Here is a 20,784-nt window from a genome sequence, read left to right as displayed (position 1 = left end):
TATCTCCCGCACAGTAGCTTTTTGAAAAGTTGTTTGTAATTTGTTGTACTGCATGTTGCTGTCTTAACAATGAATTCCTGTTTTTGATGTTTTTTACCCTACTGTACCAGCTGATACTATGGTCCTGTTACAAAGTTACATTGACGATTACATAAAGTCCACATTGAAGAAATATGCTTCTGATGTCACTAAGCTCTAGGCTCTGACAATAGTGGTATGAGGCATACTTAACCACTGACAACCTATTTATCATAAATTGGATATTGTTGTGATTTCACCCAGCATGTTCAATGCCACACTTCACAACCAAATCAACCCAAAAACAAGAGCTCGTGGTCGATGATCTGTACCAATGGACGAAGGCCAGGTATCAGTGTCCCTATGGACTCTTCAATCACTCTCGACAGCACAGACAACATATACCAACATGGTACCATGCCATTGGACAACAACAGTCATGTGATATTGCCATTTAGTCACGTGATTAAATAGAAGTGAGTTGGGCCCAAAACCCACAACTGTGATATTGCCATTTAGTCACGTGGGTAAATAGAAGTGAACTGGGCCCAAAACCCACAACTATATCCTTTACCTTCTGTATGCATATAATATTCATTCGTGTTTTGAGAATTTTGATTTGAGATACAAAGTTTATTCAATTCATCGAACAACACTTTAACTGACAACATACATATCATGTACATGGTGATTTTGGCAATAAAACAATAATTGCATGTAAACAACCCTATTATTCTAAACATATGTTGCTTATATATCAATACATGAAATTGAGTTATTTCCGCTCAAATTTATCAACTCATAAAAGTTGCAATAGTTGCAACTTTTCAAACTGTTTTGTAAGATATAATAATTAACTATCCGATTATATTGTACATCCTGGACAGTGTTGAATCATCTGGGTTGGTAAATATACTTGTGTAGCTGTGCACATAGTATGTTATACAATATATCCAATCTGATTGATTTTTAAGTCTGCACCTTAAAATCAGCACCAAAACACGACTCAGATAGCAATTTCAACTTGTTTCTGTATTACTTATCAAATTATGTTATTTTAACAATTTCCAGAAAATCTGGTGTTTGTTGTCTGATCGAAAAAAATAATATTCAAGTTCAAGTTAGAGCAGCTTTAAGAATTTTGAAGAAAACATTGTTTGTAGATTGCACACTTTTGTGATACCTGTGTCTCCATCAGTATATGTAAAAGTAACTGATCATTTTGATTCTGATGTCAAATTTACAAAAATATAGTACAATATAACAACATAAAATTCGGGCATATTAGCAAAAATATTTGATTAGTTACATCATATAAATGATATAAAAACAGATGCCCATGTAAAAATACACTTGAAAGTTCTTTTGATTTTGACAATACATTGAACACTGACAACATGTGACATTTCACTTATTTTCTTCTACTATTGACACTGTGCATGTATCTGTATTCTCTATAATAGTAATCTTCCCTGACTGCTGGAGGCATTACTCTACGAGTCTCCCAAAATTTACACTCATATTATAAGTGAGACATGGCTCTGCATTACAGCATAGACATCAAGTCTGTAGTTTGGGTTGGTTGCAGAAAGTTCCCTTCGTCTCCTGCTCGCCACAGGGATTCGAACCCATGACCTTCTGACTGTTGGTCGTCAGATTGAACCACTATAGCAACAGGGAGCTGGTTTGTTTATGTACCCTTACATAGCCAAATTCTCTTATTTTCTCTGCTATTAGTAATTAGGAATGTTTGCATTTAGATTTGCATGTCTCCTACTGCTAGGTATTTATCTATCTGCATTATAAAAATCCCAGTATGTCCTCTATCAGCTATCAATCATATATGTCTCATTTCATTTCCACTATTTTTTCTTAATATTATGCATTTCTACATTTTCAATTATTTTCAATTATTTGTATTTCCATCATTTTCTCTGGCTATTAGCTATATATCTGCATTTCTAAAATTCCATTACCTTTTCCTCATATTAATTATGTACACATATCTCTGCACTGTAAGTAAAAGAAATACACTGAGGTACATTAGCACTGAGTTGTATATCCTACTAATACCACATCTCCGTTCATTTGTGGTAATACCTTGACAGCGTTCAATATATAACTGCATCACCATCTCTTAATTTTTCATATATACCCGTATTCACTTTCAAATCAGGTCACATTGGTCATTTTACCACCTCTCATATACACTCATATTCATATTCAAGTCAGGTCAAATTGGTCGGTTGTCAGGAGTAACATGGTATTAAAATGGAAAGACGCTGTAAATATTATGGTCTTGCAATCTTCCTGAGTAATGGTCTGTAGATACAATAGCACATATCATGTACCCACAAAATTATTGAAAGTAATTAAAGATTTTAAATTATTTGTATCTCATTTACAGCCTATTTCTTTTATAAAGTCAATTATAAATTTGATATTACAGTGGCAATCAAGGTTTCCGCTTACTATGATGAACGAAAACTAAAACTTGTTATTTGATATGGCAGATTACACACATTTATGACAATGGCGCCTCTGTTGTGTAGATGTAGTCCCCCCCCCCCCATAATTAAAATAGTGTGTGGTCACTTGAGAACAATTACCTGACAGAAATGCCACCATACTTGAGTATAATTAATTTAAACCAAAGACCATTCAATAGCTTATATAGGCAAGTCGGAAGACTAATTTTATTTTGTGTCTTTCTTAGTAAGCCGAGACCTTGAGTGCCACTGTTATAGCTAGTCTTACTTCTTAAACACAAGATATGGTAAGACAATGAAGTCATCATTGCACTGTACACACATTTGGCAACTTTGCAGAAAAAAAACTTTTTTAGAAATATCTTCCATATTTTCTAATGTCTTCCATTGATGTTGAGTTAACCCATGGAACCCATGCTCCATTGTGAATTGCCGGATTTGCTGCCGGATCAAGACCTGGATGCATTGGTGGGACAGCTGTGCTATTATAAGACTGTAGTTTGGAGAGTAACATCTGCAGTACATCTACACAGTAAAGGAAAACAAAAAAATATGAAAAAATTATATGTAATAATTGACATAATTACCTTTGACTCAGTTTAACAATATTTTCTCATATTGTACCATTAACTTAAAATTTGCATATCAAAATCACTTCTCCTGGATACATATCAGTTAAATTTGCATATGAACAACACTTTCTTACCTGGATACTTATCTGCTAAATTTACATATTCACATGGATCTCTTTCAATGTCAAATAAACAAGGCTTCTCTGCCGGTTTACAATTCTCTGAGGCATTTACAGGTTTAGGTCCACAGTCTATCGTCAGCTTAGATTTCATACTAGCATTCCTCTTACTCCGGAATTTCTCTAAAAATAAGTTGTGAAAAAAATTACCGGTAGGGTTATTTTCAGTTTGATTACATGAATGTCTGGAGTACATCTGTATAATTAGATGTCGTGAATAAATGGCTTCCGTCTGTAAAATTTGATGTCATGATTGTATCTGAGCAAGTAAGACTATGTCATTTCAAACCAAAATACTTAGTCACATTTTCAAACAACCATGAAAAGACAGACAAATCCCAGTATATCAGATATCAGTAGGCAGATTAGAAAATGAAAGAATCAAAGATTAAGGTGTGTGCGTTTGATTGGGATACCTAGTGTTATACTGGTGGCAGCCGTGTAGTCTATCATAGAAGGATTCAAGAAGGACTTATCCAGAGGGATCCTGCTCGAAGCGATTACAGATAAGGATACAATGAATAGTCTGATGACAATGATTGCAACTACAGGTAAGGAAGTTTGAGAAAGACAAAGTTAGAAAAAGGAGATCAGGTGCAGCATCAGTCAGTGACATTATTCACAATGGCATATCATGAACATGTATATATTCTTTTTTTGTCAGTGAATGTGCAAAGGTGGAGGTGGTTGGGTGTGGGGAAAAGAAGGGTTTGGTGGAGGGGGGTTTCTTACCTTCATATATTTCATCAGGTTTATACCAACCATCATAATGTCCCCCAGCATCTTCTCCAATCACAATCTTATAACCACCAACCCTTAGTGCTGCAGTGTTGGATATAGGGTCTATGTTATGAAGAATTTCAGTTCTTGGAGATGGGATACCTCTGTAAATACAAATCAAAACAACAAATGTATTCTGAAAATTGTTTTTAGCCAATTTCACACCACCACAAATACAAAAGTGTTTACAAAAGCATTCGATTAGAACCTCTTGCATTTACTCGCTGCCACTAGAGGGCATAGTAGCAGATTGGGACTGGATGTGATGTCGTTGGGTAGGCCATAACAGATGATCATAGATCCCAGGTAGTTGGTGATGTATTTATGTGTCTCGGATATTAAAATCTCAAACTTTTGCTGTTACTTTGTACTAGAACACTCAAACCCATTAGGAGATAAAATCAAGTTTAAAAAATTCAGATTCGAAATAGGGATCAAAATCATATCAAATCAAACCATCTGTAAATCTAAAATGGCTACTGAATACTGTCTAAATTATATGAGAAATAAAATATAGTCAAATTTCTTGAAAATGAGAATGTAAGAGAAATGTGAAACAAGCCTTTATGTGGCAAGGTTTGGCCAGACTTCAATAATTTCGAGTTTCAGAAATATTGTTTTATGGTAGAATACCCTGACAAACATTCTATCTTAAAACACAATTGTTGTTTTAAAATCACCTAATTCTGGTGATGACTGTTTTTCAAAAGAATGTCAGTTTTTGTGATTCCTTGTGAACTACTTACTGAGAGAGTGTATCCCATAAATTAAACCCATCTAGGTTGCCAGGGAGATCCTTGATGTTGCCACCGGCAACATGATATATTGTAGGCAGCCAATCACTGACATGCATCATTTCTGATGATACACGTCCTGGTTTGCTTAATAGTGGACTATGAATAAAACCGTTACCATGGACACCACCTTCCCATAGTGTATGTTTACATCCTCTTAATGGCCAATTTGATGCAGCGTTTCCATCATACCCATGAGTAGGGCCACCGTTGTCAGTGGTTACGATAATAACAGAATTGTTGTACATGCCAGATGCGTTTAAAGCCTGGACAATAAGACCTATAGAATCATCAACAGCTGCTATCATTCCTGAAATAATAGAAATATTATTAGACATATGATACAAGCTATGACAGAACCCACTGACATGCGAGTGCAAGTGTGGTGTACTTGCAGTTTTTTCTGTGCCCGTACTTTCACATATGTAGCGAGTTACAGTGCAGCAGAAAAAACTGCAAACACAAGTGCAGATACTCCCATGTACCCACACTGGAACTCACATTGCATGGCGTTCTGTTATTATTACACATGTTTATCTGAAATGGCAAATTCCCCATTAAAAAATCACAAGAATCATAGAGCAATCACGTGATTTCGAATGATCACATCTCATTTGCATATCATTTACATGCAGGTACACAATAATGTTCTCAGTATTGCACTGCAGTGAAAACACCCCTAGTATGCGTGTGCACCAGTGCAAGTAATCTCTGGTACATATATAATGATTGTAATTATTTGACATTGAAATTCCTGTTGGTATATAATGTATTACAGTACCATTCCCAAGCCAAGTTATTGTCTTTGAACAGAAAATATGGATTATATACCCTGGTCATTCTATGTCACAACAACCTGTCTATATCACTAGTTCTGTGGTGCTCAAAATATAACTGAGAAATGTTCTAGAATGCCACTATCCAAATTTTCATAAAAATATGCTTGAGGAGGTATATTCCCCAATATTTTTCTTCATTCAGCCAGAAAAATCTTGTGACCTAAGTTTTTGTCAGTACCAGTCTGGTGACTCATAGTGATAAGACCCTGAGATCACTCGAATTGTCCTTGGCTGAACGAAGGAATATATTTGGCAATGGTATCTAAATAAATCTCTCATGACAATATTCTAGTCTTAATGTTGACAGGTTAACTTTTTTTGACAAACTAATTGCTAATTTATTTTTCATTTATTGTCAATACACATGACATACCTGCTAGAAGTTTTCTCTTCTCACTCTGTATATTAGGAAATCTTTTAGTGTAAGTAGCAGGAGCTTGAAGTGGATAAATTGAATTCCCAGCATGCACTCCTTGATGAGCCAAGTACAGGAACAAAGGCTGATGGGAAATATAATGTTTCTGTTTAAAAGATTGCCCTTGACTGACAAAAACATGTCATTGTTTGTTTATTGTGCAAGAATCAGACTGTTTTTATATCTATGTCAAGGTGTTTGATAACACCCCCTCTCCCCCCCCCCCTCCCATTCTCCTTTCATCAAATATGACAGATCTAAATCAATGAAAATGGGTATTCAGAAACTCGTTAGTGGCAATTCTATGGTTTTAAAATATCAAAGTGCTTTCAGAAAATCCTACATATACTGCTGAGATTAAGCTGAACTAAAGGAGCCAATAACAAAACATTACAAATCTGAGAGAATAGTACGATATTTAGCTGTCTGTATGTTATTATCTGGTATTAGGCTGTAATGATAGCATTTGGAAAAAAAAAAGTAAAAACAACATACCTTTGAAGAGTTGGCATAGGTTCCGATAACATTCAGTGCTTCAAAAGTGTACAAATCAGTTGAATATTGACCATATGTAGAGTAATCTAACACACCATTTCTTCTGAGATCATATCCCCAGTATTTACCCTGTCATAAATCAAATACAACACATAGTGTCACACAAAATATAATCATTCCCAAACCATGCCATGAATTAGTGTATGGCAATTGTAACAGTACACAACATGTATGATCCAGCTTGTGATATTGTATAATTAATGAACACTGCCATTACATCAATGAACACTGCCATTGCATCAATGAACACTGCCATTACATCAATGAACACTGCCATTGCATCAATGAACACTGCCACTGCATCAATGAACACTGCCACTGCATCAATGAACACTGCCATTACATCAATGAACACTGCCATTGCATCAATGAACACTGCCATTACATCAATGAACACTGCCATTGCATCAATGAACACTGCCATTACATCAATGAACACTACTGTTGCATCAATGAACACTGCCATTACATCAATGAACACTGCCATTACATCAATGAACACTGCCATTACATCAATGAATACTGCCATTACATTAATGAACACTGCCATTACATCAATGAACACTACTACTGCATCAATGAACACTGCCATTGCAGCAAGTTATCAAACTAATGTGGTGTCAGATTCAAAACCTAGTGCAAGCTCAAGATCTAAACTTGTCGCTGCACTAACTATGGATAAAAGTGATCACTTATTATAGGCACTACAGATTTTTACAAGTAATTCAACATATGATTTACAAAGGTTATACCACACAAATAGTTCAAAGTCTTTCAGCATTGAGCTTTTTATCTGTCTCAGTCAATGATCCTCATCAGAATGACAAATTCTGTAGTTACAACTGACCACTAGGTGGCGATATAATCAGCCAATTGTAGATGTTAGGTAGTTTGATGCCCCGTCTCAGTTGATCCTAGGATAGTTGAACATACATACTTGGTATCGTTTGCTGCTTGACAAATAAAAATGTCTCCATTGCAGCTAGTACAATATTAATATTGTACAGACCCAAATTGGTATGTTCAGGACGTGAATGGTAATTCATAATTTAGTATAACAGAATATAAAACTTACTTCCCCTGATAGTCTATCATAGTAGTCCTCATGTCCACAGTAGTAACCAAAATGACTTTCAAAGCCTCGGTATGTTGGAGTGTGTTCTTTAGTAAAAAAACCTAAATGCCACTGGTGAACAAAAAATAATACAATGTGATTAAATCCAAGAATAAATTCAGATACTGATTTGAAAATACTGCAGTGGCAAGCAATGTTTCAGCTCACTGCAATAGACACAATTTCAAACTATTATAACATATGTACCAGAGATTACTTGCACTGGTGCACCGCATACTAGTGGTATTTTCACTGCAGTGCAATACCGAAAAAATTATTGCATACCTGCATGTAAATTATGTGGATGACGTCAGAATGATTTGGACAAAAGTTACATAGTTGCTTGAAACCACATTCCATAAAGGTAATTTTATCACTACATGTAATCAATAGTTATTAGGTTACTTAAGTACGTTATTCTTTACATGCATTTTACACAATTGACCACTTGCTATACACATTTTACACAACTGCTTAAAATTTCTCTCTGATAATTAAGACTTACTTACTTATGAAAATAATTTATATACGAAATGAAATGAAATATTAGAGTTATAGTCATATATTAAAAATTAAAAGAAATATTACAAAGAAATATGGCAATACATGTAGGTGAAGTAAATCTATTGATAGTGGTGGTATAGACTGTCTGAACTTTTGTTAGAGTGTTAATTGAGATCAAAGATAATATACCCTTATACACTTATCTCACATATTCTCTCTAAAAGTGACAATGAATTCCATTAACTTACCTTTCCTACCATATGAGTTGTATATCCTAATTGCTGTAGGTATTGTGCCATTGTAGTTTCATTAAGTCGCAGTCCGTATGGTTGGGCACCGTAGATAACATCATGTTGTAAACCTAGCAGAAAACAATATGACAAGATATCCAAGTTGTTTGGTAAGTGACATCAATTGTCTTTTTGGACACCATTCCATCACAAAATGTTGGCAAATTTTGGTATGCATCAAGGCAGCTCTGGTTGGAGTACAGATTAGTTGGAGATAGTAGTTCACTTACCTAGATGTATTGGATATCGTCCAGTCATCAAGGCAGCTCTGGTTGGAGTACAGATTGGTTGGAGATAGTAGTTCACTTACCTAGATGTATTGGATGTCGTCCAGTCATCAAGGCAGCTCTGGTTGGAGTACAGATTGGTTGTACATAATAGTTGTTTAGTATAACGCCACTATGTGCTAACTGATCAATGTTTGGTGTAGGTATCTGATCAGATCCATGGAAACTGACATCGTCCCAGCCCTAGGTGTTTGTTGGGAAACAAAAACAGACACTTTAATATCATGTACGATACCTCAGCAATACAGTATAATTCCAGTAAAGACTGCCCTCTAATGGTAAGTCATTATGTATACTTGTTCACTGTATATTCATTAAAGTGGTGGATTAGAGTTTATAGTTGTACATGACAACTGATACAGTGATAGACATATGTACAATTGTATACTTACAGAGATCACTTGTTCTATAGATCTTCATATGTACATAACATACATCAATAATTAGGTAACATGATAACTCAAATGTAGTATTCAAATTACAAACCCTAACAACCCCTATATAAGTGAATCTCCATTATATTTGATTCTTTGCCCTGGATGTGACCTCAGCCAGCTTGAAATCTGTAGGTTGCAGGTTTGAGCCTCTGTATGGTGCTGCCATTTATTTCTGAATGGCTGCAGTCTTTAGCCAAGATCTAAACTAGTCAACCAAGCTGTATAATTTAGGACTTGGTTGGATAGAGGTTGCAATGTGAGTGCTTTAATTCTATATGCAATGGTAGCAATGGATTGTATGCTTTCGAGAGAGTTGAGGGAGCATAAAGGACATTGCGCTATGACAGCGCCATGCCAGCTGTAACAAAAAAAAGCACTTTGGCCATAGTTTGGGAGATTGCTATACAAAAACTTACATTACTACATTTTCACTCTTATTATGATAAATGACTTTCCACTTACCCAATCATCTACGACTATTAACACAACATGTGGTGGGCGTGTCTGCTGTGACAAAGTTGTCTTTAGAAGTAATGATGTAGTAATGAGGAATAAAACTATCAGCAAGGAAGATACACTGTACTTGCCCATCATTACCAGTTGTTACTAACAAAGAAAGAAAGAGATAGAAAAAAGACGAACTCACTAATTTTACAAACATAGATATACAATTATTTACATAATCAGAGTGCATCAAAAGAACCAGCTTGGCTGGGTTGATCTACAGACAATGAAGGGGAAACTTTCACTTGCCAATGGTTGACCTTGACTTTGATGAAAATTGTGGCCATGATTGCTGGTTGTCATGGCAATATCTATTTGTTGTTCACATAAATGACGTTTTATAAACATGACATCTCAGATAACCAATATAAAATGTGTTTTCTGAAATGACATTAGTCCTGCTTGCAGATGTAATAAGGAACTAGATTCTGACACTGCCCATGAGCCAAAGGGACATTGTCAGCATCAAGTGTCGCATTCATCTGCAAACAGGACTATTGTGAAATGATAATTAAAGGGCTGTATTGGATTACATCTCCTCTAATAATTTGACGTTAAAGTCTGTATCAACTCTGAATTACACTCTTTGGTTGTGATTTTGAAATGATTTGACCATGGAGGTAGATACATGTAGTCCTGCTTGGAGACGGGTAGTCCTGCTTACAGACGTCGGTGCACGAGTCTATATTACTGACTTGACTCTAAACACAGAAACAGGAGGGACAATTGTCAGAATCGAGTCCCGGATTACTCCGTATGCAAGCAGGACTAGGAGACGGGGTAATTAAATCAGGACACAGCTTAGTCCCTCTCGACACACACACACACACACAGTGTCTATGAACTATACATGTATGGTCAGGACTAGATTTTGGCAATGTCCCTCTTCCCCGCCTTGTTTTGGGACATTGTCAGAATAGCGTCCCGTGCACCGTTTGCAAACAGGAGTAGGAGGCAGAATCACAAATAGAAACAGCTGGAGTGGAGGTATAACCCATTACTCCCATGCATGACTACCTGATCATGTTTTCAAATCAAAGCCAAGGCTAAAGACAACTGACGGAACGGAAGTGTTACAGAACGGTGAAACTTACCAGTATTACTGGAATTCAGAACTAATGACAAATATATAAAGAAAGTAAAATCAACAAGTGAGTGGGCGACCCCTTCGAGTGTCAGCTAAAGTGTGTACGAACACCGTCACCGGACAAACACCAAACCATCATGTGACAATCAGCAGCAGAAGTCCAATTGTAAGTTGACCCAAGTTGACCTCTCACTACAAAATAAACAGCGCCACCATCGGCAAAATCTGAAATTGTTTCGCGATGACCGAACTGGCCAACTAGCCGCGACCACTACATTGTATTTTTGTAAGTCAGTGGGCATATGGACGTCGAGAAATTTAAGGATTTCTGAAAATCACCATGGAGCGTGAGGTACATGCCAGTACATCAATAACGCAGTCACCAAAATTATGTGACGGATCATTTAACCACAATTTCAGCTCGTCCCATTTAGGCTTATAGGCCTTTACCTCGATCGTTTTAAGATGTTGCAATTGCATGTAAGCTTCTAATTCTATTAGTGCATTCCCGATTTCCACAGATGCACATGTAAATCATATTGCAAAGATCTGCAAATTAATTTTACCGTACATCATTTTGAAAGGTAATGAGACGAGTTGAAAATAGGGCGATCGCTCGAGCTCGAGTTATAAACCATCATAAACTAGTGGAGGGAGGGCCGAGGGTTAAACTCTACCTGGCACTGCAGCTGTGAAGTGGAAAAATTAAGGGGGGGGGGGGGGGGGGGGGTTAGTGAACATGGGTTTCCCCAGCTCCGATGACCAAATTTAAAGCCATATATGTTCGACTCCTCAGAGAGTAGCGCATGTTCTGTAGTATGTGTATAGACCAGAGAATGTACACTGTACATGCTGATTATTATATAGCATGTTATGGGTTATATATGTGTGCATAATTAGGAATAAAAAAAATATATTTCACAAGTTTTTTTTTCTTCAAAAATACGACAAAATATGATGCACGTCCGAATACAGACTATGTATTAATATCAATTGTACATAATTTCCAATGTTTTTAAGGCTTTTTCTTTGTACGCATTCAGATGTAGCCAATATATCATAATGCCTGTACTATTTCATTTGACAAATTGATGGATTCACAAATAACAAGTTCTGTCTGTAGTTAAAACCAGTCAATATATACCCAAAGTGGTGAATTATTAGCGCTTCAATGAGTTTCAATGACAACTAACAAACTTTTGTTTGTTGCAATGTCGTGCGTGTCTACATAATATGGTATTAGTGTACCAGTCAAACAAAACTGGTGGTTTATTTGTTCACAACATATATATTACCATAGATCGAATGGCAGTATAAGGGGAAATATATAATGGATGTATAAGTCCCCCCTTATACCTTAAGGGTATTACAGAGTGTTATAACTATTTAGTAATACTCTGAACAGAAAATTGGCGCTATAGTAATTTGAAATGCCAAAAGAGGGACTGTTTTACAAGTACAACATGTACTAATATTATCACACGCTTCTAGCTGGATAAAGACAGATGTCGGTTCAGACAGTACAAACAGACTCAGTATATATGCTTTGCTAATTAGTTGAATAAGCAATGCATACATTGTACAGTTTGTGCATGGCAGGCTATAAGCTAGTCTCGCTTCAGTGTCAGACTAGAGGCTACAACTTCTCAATTGTGAGGTGAACATAGTGATCCGAGCATCGAAGCCGCGAGCGGATGACGTAAGTATGTTTCCGTCATATTTTAGACATTTATAAAGCTTTAGATTTTATTTCATGTTTTTTAATGATTTTTTCTGCAATTATTAGTAATCCGCCAAAGACTATATTTTAATAAATCCCGATAACAAAAGGTATGCATTTAGTTCTCTGTAAAAATTAACACGGTAGCATTACCATATAAAAAATAGATCAGCGAGTGTATATTGTATGAGTAGTCATATGAAAAAAATTAAATCAATAAAAATTAGATTGCTGAGTCTAATACAGTATTTTACGACCCCTTATTGATGTTTTCTCACACTGTACAAATATATTCAAGGCCATCGAAGCCCAACACAGTGTTTTGTATTTCTGTGGAGAATGTGTGTATGGGTGTGTGTTTTTCTTCCTTTTAGTAATTTCTGTTTTTGTGTTTTGAGTAAGTCAACAACGGGATCACAGCCTCCCACTGTATCCATTCCTGAAAAAAAGCAAGAGCAAAAATTATACCATAACTGCCAAACGAGTGTGTAAAGTGATGATGTTGTATTTAACTCTAGAACTAGATAATAATGTAACAGTATGTAATACATGATCGAGAACTTCGATGTCATTTTGCCCTGATTCAGAAAACGACGGTCACATCGTATTTTCCTGCCAAATAGGAAACTTCACAAACACATGCATTCATGGTTTGTTTGGGTGTTTTTAAATATAATTCTTGGTCATTGGTATTGCTAGTAAATTTACAAAAAATAAGATGTTGATTACATGAGATTCTGCGCTACAATCTAGCTCTTTTTTTTCCTCCGGAAAGTATGTCAGTAACACAGTGTAATATACGCGAGGTTGGTTGCCATATTGATTAATTTATTACAAGTGTGAACTAGAGTGATTTCTATCTGCCGTATTTTATGGAATTATGCCTTGAAACGACCAAAATCAAACAAAAACAAGACATATATAATGTAAAAGTTCAAAACAGTCTACTTTTGAAATATAGTGGCCATGATTCTGTAATTCGTACAGATCGAATGTCAATTTACCGAAAATTTAGTTAGCACACACGGAACGGATCATGTAGAAGTCAATAAAACACTCTATTCACGTTCAAATTTTACATAACAAGATACCTACCTTCATATTGTACGGTTCTCTTGTACAGGAATACAGTGACCGTGCTATTTGCCTTCCGAGAGATATATATTGCATCTATTTTTCGTCACGTGACATTATTCATTGACAACAGTATATCATGAAGCTGAGAACGAGAACTAAGATTATATTGTTGGGCTTCCTGATTTCGTTAGTGATTCTCATCATCTGCTATTCAAAAAATGGAAAGATGTACATCTTGTCTATAAAGGGTATCGGCGAAATCCAAGACCGTCCTACACCCTGCCATGAAAATCATGAAGACTTGAGAGAAAAGGAAAATACTTTACACAAACCATTGATCCCACCTAATACATCCATACACAAACCAGACACCGAGTACACCAGTCCGACTATACTCAAAGGGTCCACAGACTTGGGTGCTATAAACGATCTCGGAAAGGCCCGAAGAATGGTTCAAGGAGGAAACAATAAAGTATATGAAAGTCGAAAAAGGCTTCCAGGAGCTATTATTGCCGGAATCAAGAAATGTGGCACAGCTACCTTGGGTACTTTTCTTGACTTTCATCCCAATATTGTTGCAGCGGAAGATGAAGTACATTACTTTGGTAGTCCCAATCATAAGAAGGGAATAGATTGGTATATTAACCGTATGCCACTTTCAACACCAGGGCAGCTGACCATTGAAAGATCACCAGATTATTTCAGAGATAGCACAGCAGCAAAGCAGATATACGACGAGCTGCCAGCGGACACCAATATTATCATAGTTGCTTGTGATCCTGTAGAACGAGCCATCTCCGACTACGTCCATACAGTTACCAGTAAAGGGCTGTACGAAGACATTTTGAAATCAAACCCGACATCTAGCAAATACGAAAAGGCACAAACATTTCTGGAAAATATAGTCAAATATAACGACACAGTAAATGCTACATTTGAATCAACAATTCTTGACGATAACAGGAAAATAGTGACGTCCCATGGTACGATATATAGAGGGCGTTATTCAGATTACATTCAGCTCTGGTTGAAGTATTTTAGCCCTGAAAGAATGCTAATTGTGGACGGTAGTGAATTCAAAGTAAACCCAGTGTCAGCAATCCAACAGGTGGAATCATTTCTAAATCTACAACCCTATTTCACAGACAACATATTTTACTTCAACGAAACTAAGGGCTTTTATTGTATTAAAACTCCTGAATTTTGCATGGATGAGAGGAAAGGTCGAACCCACCCGGATGTTGATACAAATGTTGTAAATCTCCTTAGAGAGTATTACAGACCATATAACACAGAATTCTCCAAACTTACAAATCAAAAGTTTTCGTGGATGTCCTAGACTGTGGTGCTGGGACCTTTGCTCTTCCTTGCATACATTAATGACCTTCCCCATAACATCTCGTCGGAAGTAAGACTATTTGTCAATGACTGTGTCGTTTTTAGACATATACAAAATCAGCTAGACCAGGCTCAACTCCAAGATGACTTAAACACACTGGCCCATGTGGCAGGAAGATTGGCCAAATGCATTTCAATGTAAAGAAGTGCTTTGTCATGCGGGTCACACATGCTCGCAATCCTAAGCTTTTCAACTACACACTTGGGACTCATACACTGGAATTTACATCGTGTCATACTTATCGTAGAGTTGATATTACAAGCAATCTAACCTGGGACAAACATATCAGTCATATTACATCATCTGCAAATAGATCTCTCAACTTTATCAAGAGGAATCCCTATTCATGTAACAAACTCATCAAGGAAAAAAAACTGCTTACATGTCTTTAGTTCGCCCATTATTAGAGTATTCATCTGCTGTCTAGAACCCTTATACCAAAGATCTTATTAATAAAGTGGAGCACATGGTACATCCAACACAGAGCGGCGACATTTGTTGTAAATGATTACTCCATCCAGATCAAGTAGTGTATCCGAAATCATCAAGGACTTACACTAGAGCACACTCAAAGACAGAAGAACTGTAAACAGACTGTGCATTCTACACAAAGCTAGACAAGGCCTCCTAACCCTGTCGGTGAATGAAATCCTTCAGCAGATCAAATTATACCAGCCAACAAGGACTGTTTCAAAGTCAGCTTTTTGCCACAAACTGTTAAAGACTGGAACACCATACCATATTTAACAACTACCATAGAAGATCCGAAAGAATTCAAGTCAGCCATCATTGAGCACATCAATCAGCAAGAATAGCTAATTACTCATGCACACACCATTTCCTGCATGTTTGACTCCACCTCAGTGGAGTGTTATGCAGTACTTATCCAGATCCAGACTGTCTATGCCATGGACACAAAAAATACACAAAAGAGTATGTTGGTTCAGCTGTTATTGGGGTCAAGATATCGATGGTACATTGCCTTTTTATGATTTATTAACATAATAACTACTTTATAGACATCTTTAATTTTTTCCAATGATTATAATATTACGATAAATCTGGCCAAGGGACGTGTAGTTTCTTCTTCTTGTAATGGGCAATAAAATCAATTGTTATCTTGCATATTGCAACTATAAAGTTTTTATGAAATGTAAGTTTTTGTGTTGAAAATTAAAAATTTTGTGCATTAATTTTTGTTTTGTCCTGTCGCACTTGTAGGCCACCGTATTGAATAGCTACAGCAGCTTCGATTCATACCAAGTAGTCATTTTCAAAAGTATCACTAGAGGCGCTAGACACGAGGAAATGTGAGGGTTATATAACAGGACATAATGCAGCTAAAACTAAACCTAAGAAATTATATATGTTCGTAGAATGTTTCGATTGATGGAGAGTGGAATAACATTAAAAGATGAAACAATCCGAAATTATTCATGTTGGGCTGTTCATGAATCCCTCGTAGCCTTCAAAAGATCCCTCAGATATTTACAATGTTAATGTAATGCTCTACACATGTCGTGTGGTGACAGTCCTGACTACCAGTACATCGTTATGGTCAAACACTGAATAACTGAAAAGGTATACATTACCCTATAAATGCCAAGATCGTCATAAGCAAATTGCTAATATTATCGTTAGGTGTATGGAGATTTATAACTGCAATAAACTTGCAAAGTTACAGTGTACGGCGAGCACTCCATTCCTGGGATGGACTTTTCAACATTGTTGGGAGCAGAACATTACATAGATGCGGAGGGCACTCAAGTCTGGGGATGGACTTTTTTAACATTGCGGAGAGCACTCCAATCCGGGATAGGCTTTCCAACACTGCGGAGAACATCAGCATTTCCATTCCGGGGATGGACTTTGAGAGCAAAACATCCTGGAGATGATGGCTTTTCAACATTAATTACAATGAGGAGTGTAAACCTCGTCCTCGGTGCAACGTAATAAGGGTGGTTTTACTGTGACGAAGCCCACTAGGGGACATTTAATTTGTAACATATAAGCTTATTCACTACCCGCAAAACTTACGATAGACAGCCGGTAATTTAGTAATCTTCAGATAGCGAGGTGCCTGTAAAAATATATGAATTATTGTGGCTTTTACAACAAATGACTAACTTTGTTTGTTGCAATGTCACGTTCTCGTGATATGATATAATTCATTGGTGGACTAATCAAACACAACTGGTGATATGGTTGTTGACAACATCACTACAAAGTGCTCTAAAGACTAAACAGAACATTACTATGGAGATTTGCACTATGATCATTTGATTAATTGGCAATTGAGAACCTGAAGAGGGACTCTTCGCTATTGAATAACATATTGGGTAATATTATTATACATTTCTGTATAATGACAATATTGACAACATGTCAAGTTTTCAGACTCGGAATGTTTCCTATTGTTTAGATGTCATGTTTGACCCAATATACAGTTTGTGCATGACAGGATATAAGCTGGTGTCGCTTGCCAGACTATCTAGAGACAGTACAACTTCTAAACTGTGAGGTGACGTGAACATTGTGATCCGAGCAGCGAAGCCGAGAGGGGGTGACGTAAGTATATATCCGTCATATTTTAGACGTCCATATTAAAGGCTTCACATTTCTCTTCGATCACGTTGTTCTGATTTTACTTGTAATTAACATTTCGCCAAAGGCTAACATTTTATTTAATACCGTATACAAAGGTATGGGTTTAGTTCTCTGAAAATATGGGGGTAGACACTTGAATTTAATCTCCATGTATGACAGTTTTTGAGTTAGGCATAAATTACTGTTTTGCAGTATTTTCAATTGTAAAGTGCAATTTTTGAGAAAGATAACCATACCTTGAAGATTATGATGTAACATTTATCACATTTGCTAAGAATATAAAAACTAACAATAGCTTAAAAGGTATTATAGAATGCAAAGGGGAACAAGTGTAGCGACTCCATTACAACTGATTTCAGGCGCAAAAAGTCTTAATAACTTTTAAAATTATTTCATAGTAAGAAGTAACGCTGTATACAGTGATGCCAGTACCGAAAACTTGAAACTTCCCAAGAATATATTCTAGATCTTCAAAGTACCTTTTAATATTCGAACTTAAAATAGATATTACTTTTGTTATATTCTCTAACTTATATAGTCTGTGAAGTGTATTTTAATACATATTGTGTGGTTCTCTTGTACAGGAATACAGTGACCGTGTTATTTGCCTTCCGAGAGAGAGATATTATATATATATATATATATATATATATATATATATAATTGCATCTATTTTTCGTCACGTGACATTATTCATTGACAATAATACACGATGAAGTCAAGAACAAGGATTGTGTTGTTGGCTTTCCTGGTTTCTGTGATTTCCATTATCTGCTATTTAAAAATAGGAAAGATTCATATAATATCTATCAAGGGTATCGGCGAAATCCAAGCCCGTCCAACACCTTGCCATGACAACAATGAAGACTGGCAAAAAAAGGAAAATACTGTACGCAAACCAGACGCTGAGTACGCCAGTCCAACTTTACCTAAAGGGCTCTCAGACTTGGGTGATATAAGTGGAAAGGTCGACCAAAGAAAGATTCAAGAAAGACACAAGAAAGTGTCTGTAAGTCGGAAAAGACTTCCAGGAGCGATTATTGCCGGAATCAAAAAATGCGGCACAGCTACCTTGGGTACTTTTCTTGACTTTCATCCCAATATTGTTGTTGCGGAAGAAGAAGTACATTACTTTGGTAGTCCCGATCACAAGAAGGGAATAGATTGGTATATTAACCGTATGCCAGTTTCAACACCTGGGCAGCTGACCATTGAAAGATCACCAGGTTATTTCGGAGGTCAAGCAGCAAAGGAGATATATTACGAGCTTCCAGTAGACACCAAGATTATCTTAGTTGCTTGTGATCCTGTAGAACGAGCCATCTCCGACTACATCCATACAGTTACCACTAAAGGGGTGTACGAAGACATTTTAAAATCTAAACCGAAATCTAGCCAATACGAAAAGGCACAAATATTTCTGGAAAATATAGTCAAATTTAACAACACAGTAAATACTACATTTGAATCAACAATTCTTGACAATAACAGGAAACTAGTGACGTCCCATGGTACAATATATAGAGGGCGTTATTCTGATTATATTAAACACTGGCTGGAGTATTTCGGCCTTGAAAGAATGCTAATTGTGGACGGTAGTGAATTCAAAGTAAACCCAGTGTCAGCAATCCAACAGGTGGAATCATTTCTAAATCTTCAACCCTATTTCACTGACAACATATTTTACTTTAACGAAACTAAGGGCTTTTATTGTATTAAAACTCCTGAATTTTGCATGAATCAGAGGAAAGGTCGAACCCACCCGGATGTTGATCCAATTGTTGTAAATCTCCTTAGAGAGTATTACAGACCATATAACACAGAATTCTCCAAACTTACAAATCAAACATTTTCGTGGATGTCCTAGACTGTCTATGCCGTGTAAACAAAAAATACACAAAACAGTATATTGGTTCAGATGTTATTGGGGTCAAGATATCTATAGTACATTGCCTTGTAATGATTTATTAACATAATAACTACTTATTATACATTTTTTTTTTAAAAATGATTATGATAATATGATAAATCTGACCAAGGGAGGTGTCGTTTCTTTTTCTTGTAATCGGCAATAAAATCAATTTTTGTCTTGCATATTGCAACTGTAAAGTTTGATTTTACAAGTGTAAGAGGGACTAATGTGATATCGTGGGTACCAATATCATAATTGCGGCGGCCATTTTGTTTGTTTTTGAAGTACTTTAAATGTCACTATGCATGTAGCCAGGAAGACAGTTCTTCTGACATGTAAGGTAAAAGTATTACATCACTTGCACATTACACCACCAGGGACAATTGATATGGACATTTGTTTTGTTATTTCAAAGCTTTGTAGAGAATAACATCAACTCAGTCATAAGACTTAAAAGTATAATGTATATATATATATATATATATATATATATATATATATATATATATATATATATATATATATATATATACACACTGCTACATAGTCTTCTGAGACTACTACTGCATTACCTGCTGCAGATACAACTATATAGCCTTCTGCTGAGTGACTACTGCATAAGTTGCCTGCTGCAGAGACTAAGTATTACATACCCGAATAGCATCATACTTTAAAAAAAATAAAGTTATTCTTAGTACTGGTCAAGTAACTTTAAATACAAAATATAATATCAAACAAATATTTACAATTCTGAAAGTTTCTGTTGGTGGTATAGGAGAGAGAAATAACAATAAACAAAGAGGTGAAAGACAAACTTGAAACACTTGGTAAACGAACAACTCTTTTGATAAAATGAATGAATATACACTACAAATCACAATGTAAGTTATTAAATATTTTATCTAAAAAATCAAATGCGGTCCATATGATTCAGAGCTTTCTCTTTTAATGTTAAAACTAAACTTTACATGGAGTACGTTCCCTTCTTGGAATGGATGTACTACAATGTAACCTTTGACCTTCAATGTGTGAGTTTCATCAAGACACAAACAAAGCTTGTATAGATTATTCACAATAACATTTTCACTTGTTATACAGAAAATAACACACTACATATTTTAATTTGTGACAAAATACATTTTTTTGGCAAGAATATTTTTTCCTGAGACTATTTTCATGACTTTTTCTATATATACATGTACAGC

At 36.0% G+C, this 20,784-nt stretch overlaps 3 protein-coding genes across 3 annotated transcripts; 2 read left to right on the top strand and 1 right to left on the bottom strand.

The window, feature by feature from the left end:
- Window positions 1-2,729: 2,729 nt before the first annotated feature.
- Window positions 2,730-10,991, bottom strand: LOC144448520 (arylsulfatase I-like). The gene is made up of 12 exons (XM_078138788.1): window positions 10,872-10,991; window positions 9,736-9,879; window positions 8,860-9,019; window positions 8,508-8,620; window positions 7,717-7,827; window positions 7,482-7,490; window positions 6,582-6,710; window positions 6,045-6,171; window positions 4,785-5,142; window positions 3,991-4,142; window positions 3,214-3,381; window positions 2,730-3,032 (listed from the first exon to the last, which is right to left on the bottom strand). The coding sequence occupies exons 2-12, from the start codon at window positions 9,865-9,867 to the stop codon at window positions 2,860-2,862; spliced, it is 1,632 nt and encodes a 543-aa protein (XP_077994914.1). The 5' UTR covers window positions 9,868-9,879; window positions 10,872-10,991; the 3' UTR covers window positions 2,730-2,859.
- Window positions 10,992-13,887: 2,896 nt separating this feature from the next.
- On the top strand, window positions 13,888-15,000 carry LOC144448116 (heparan sulfate glucosamine 3-O-sulfotransferase 1-like). Its single transcript, XM_078138268.1, has one exon. It carries the CDS (start codon window positions 13,888-13,890, stop codon window positions 14,998-15,000), a length of 1,113 nt encoding a protein of 370 aa, XP_077994394.1.
- Window positions 15,001-18,379: 3,379 nt separating this feature from the next.
- On the top strand, window positions 18,380-19,534 carry LOC144448115 (heparan sulfate glucosamine 3-O-sulfotransferase 1-like). Its single transcript, XM_078138267.1, has one exon. It carries the CDS (start codon window positions 18,380-18,382, stop codon window positions 19,532-19,534), a length of 1,155 nt encoding a protein of 384 aa, XP_077994393.1.
- The last annotated feature ends 1,250 nt before the right edge of the window (window positions 19,535-20,784 follow it).

The sequence above is a fragment of the Glandiceps talaboti genome, chromosome 17, assembly GCF_964340395.1.
Source record: "Glandiceps talaboti chromosome 17, keGlaTala1.1, whole genome shotgun sequence".
Lineage (NCBI taxonomy): Eukaryota > Metazoa > Hemichordata > Enteropneusta > Spengelidae > Glandiceps > Glandiceps talaboti.
The sequence above is the reverse complement of the archived record's forward strand: the minus strand, read 5'-3'. Positions and strand labels throughout refer to the sequence as shown.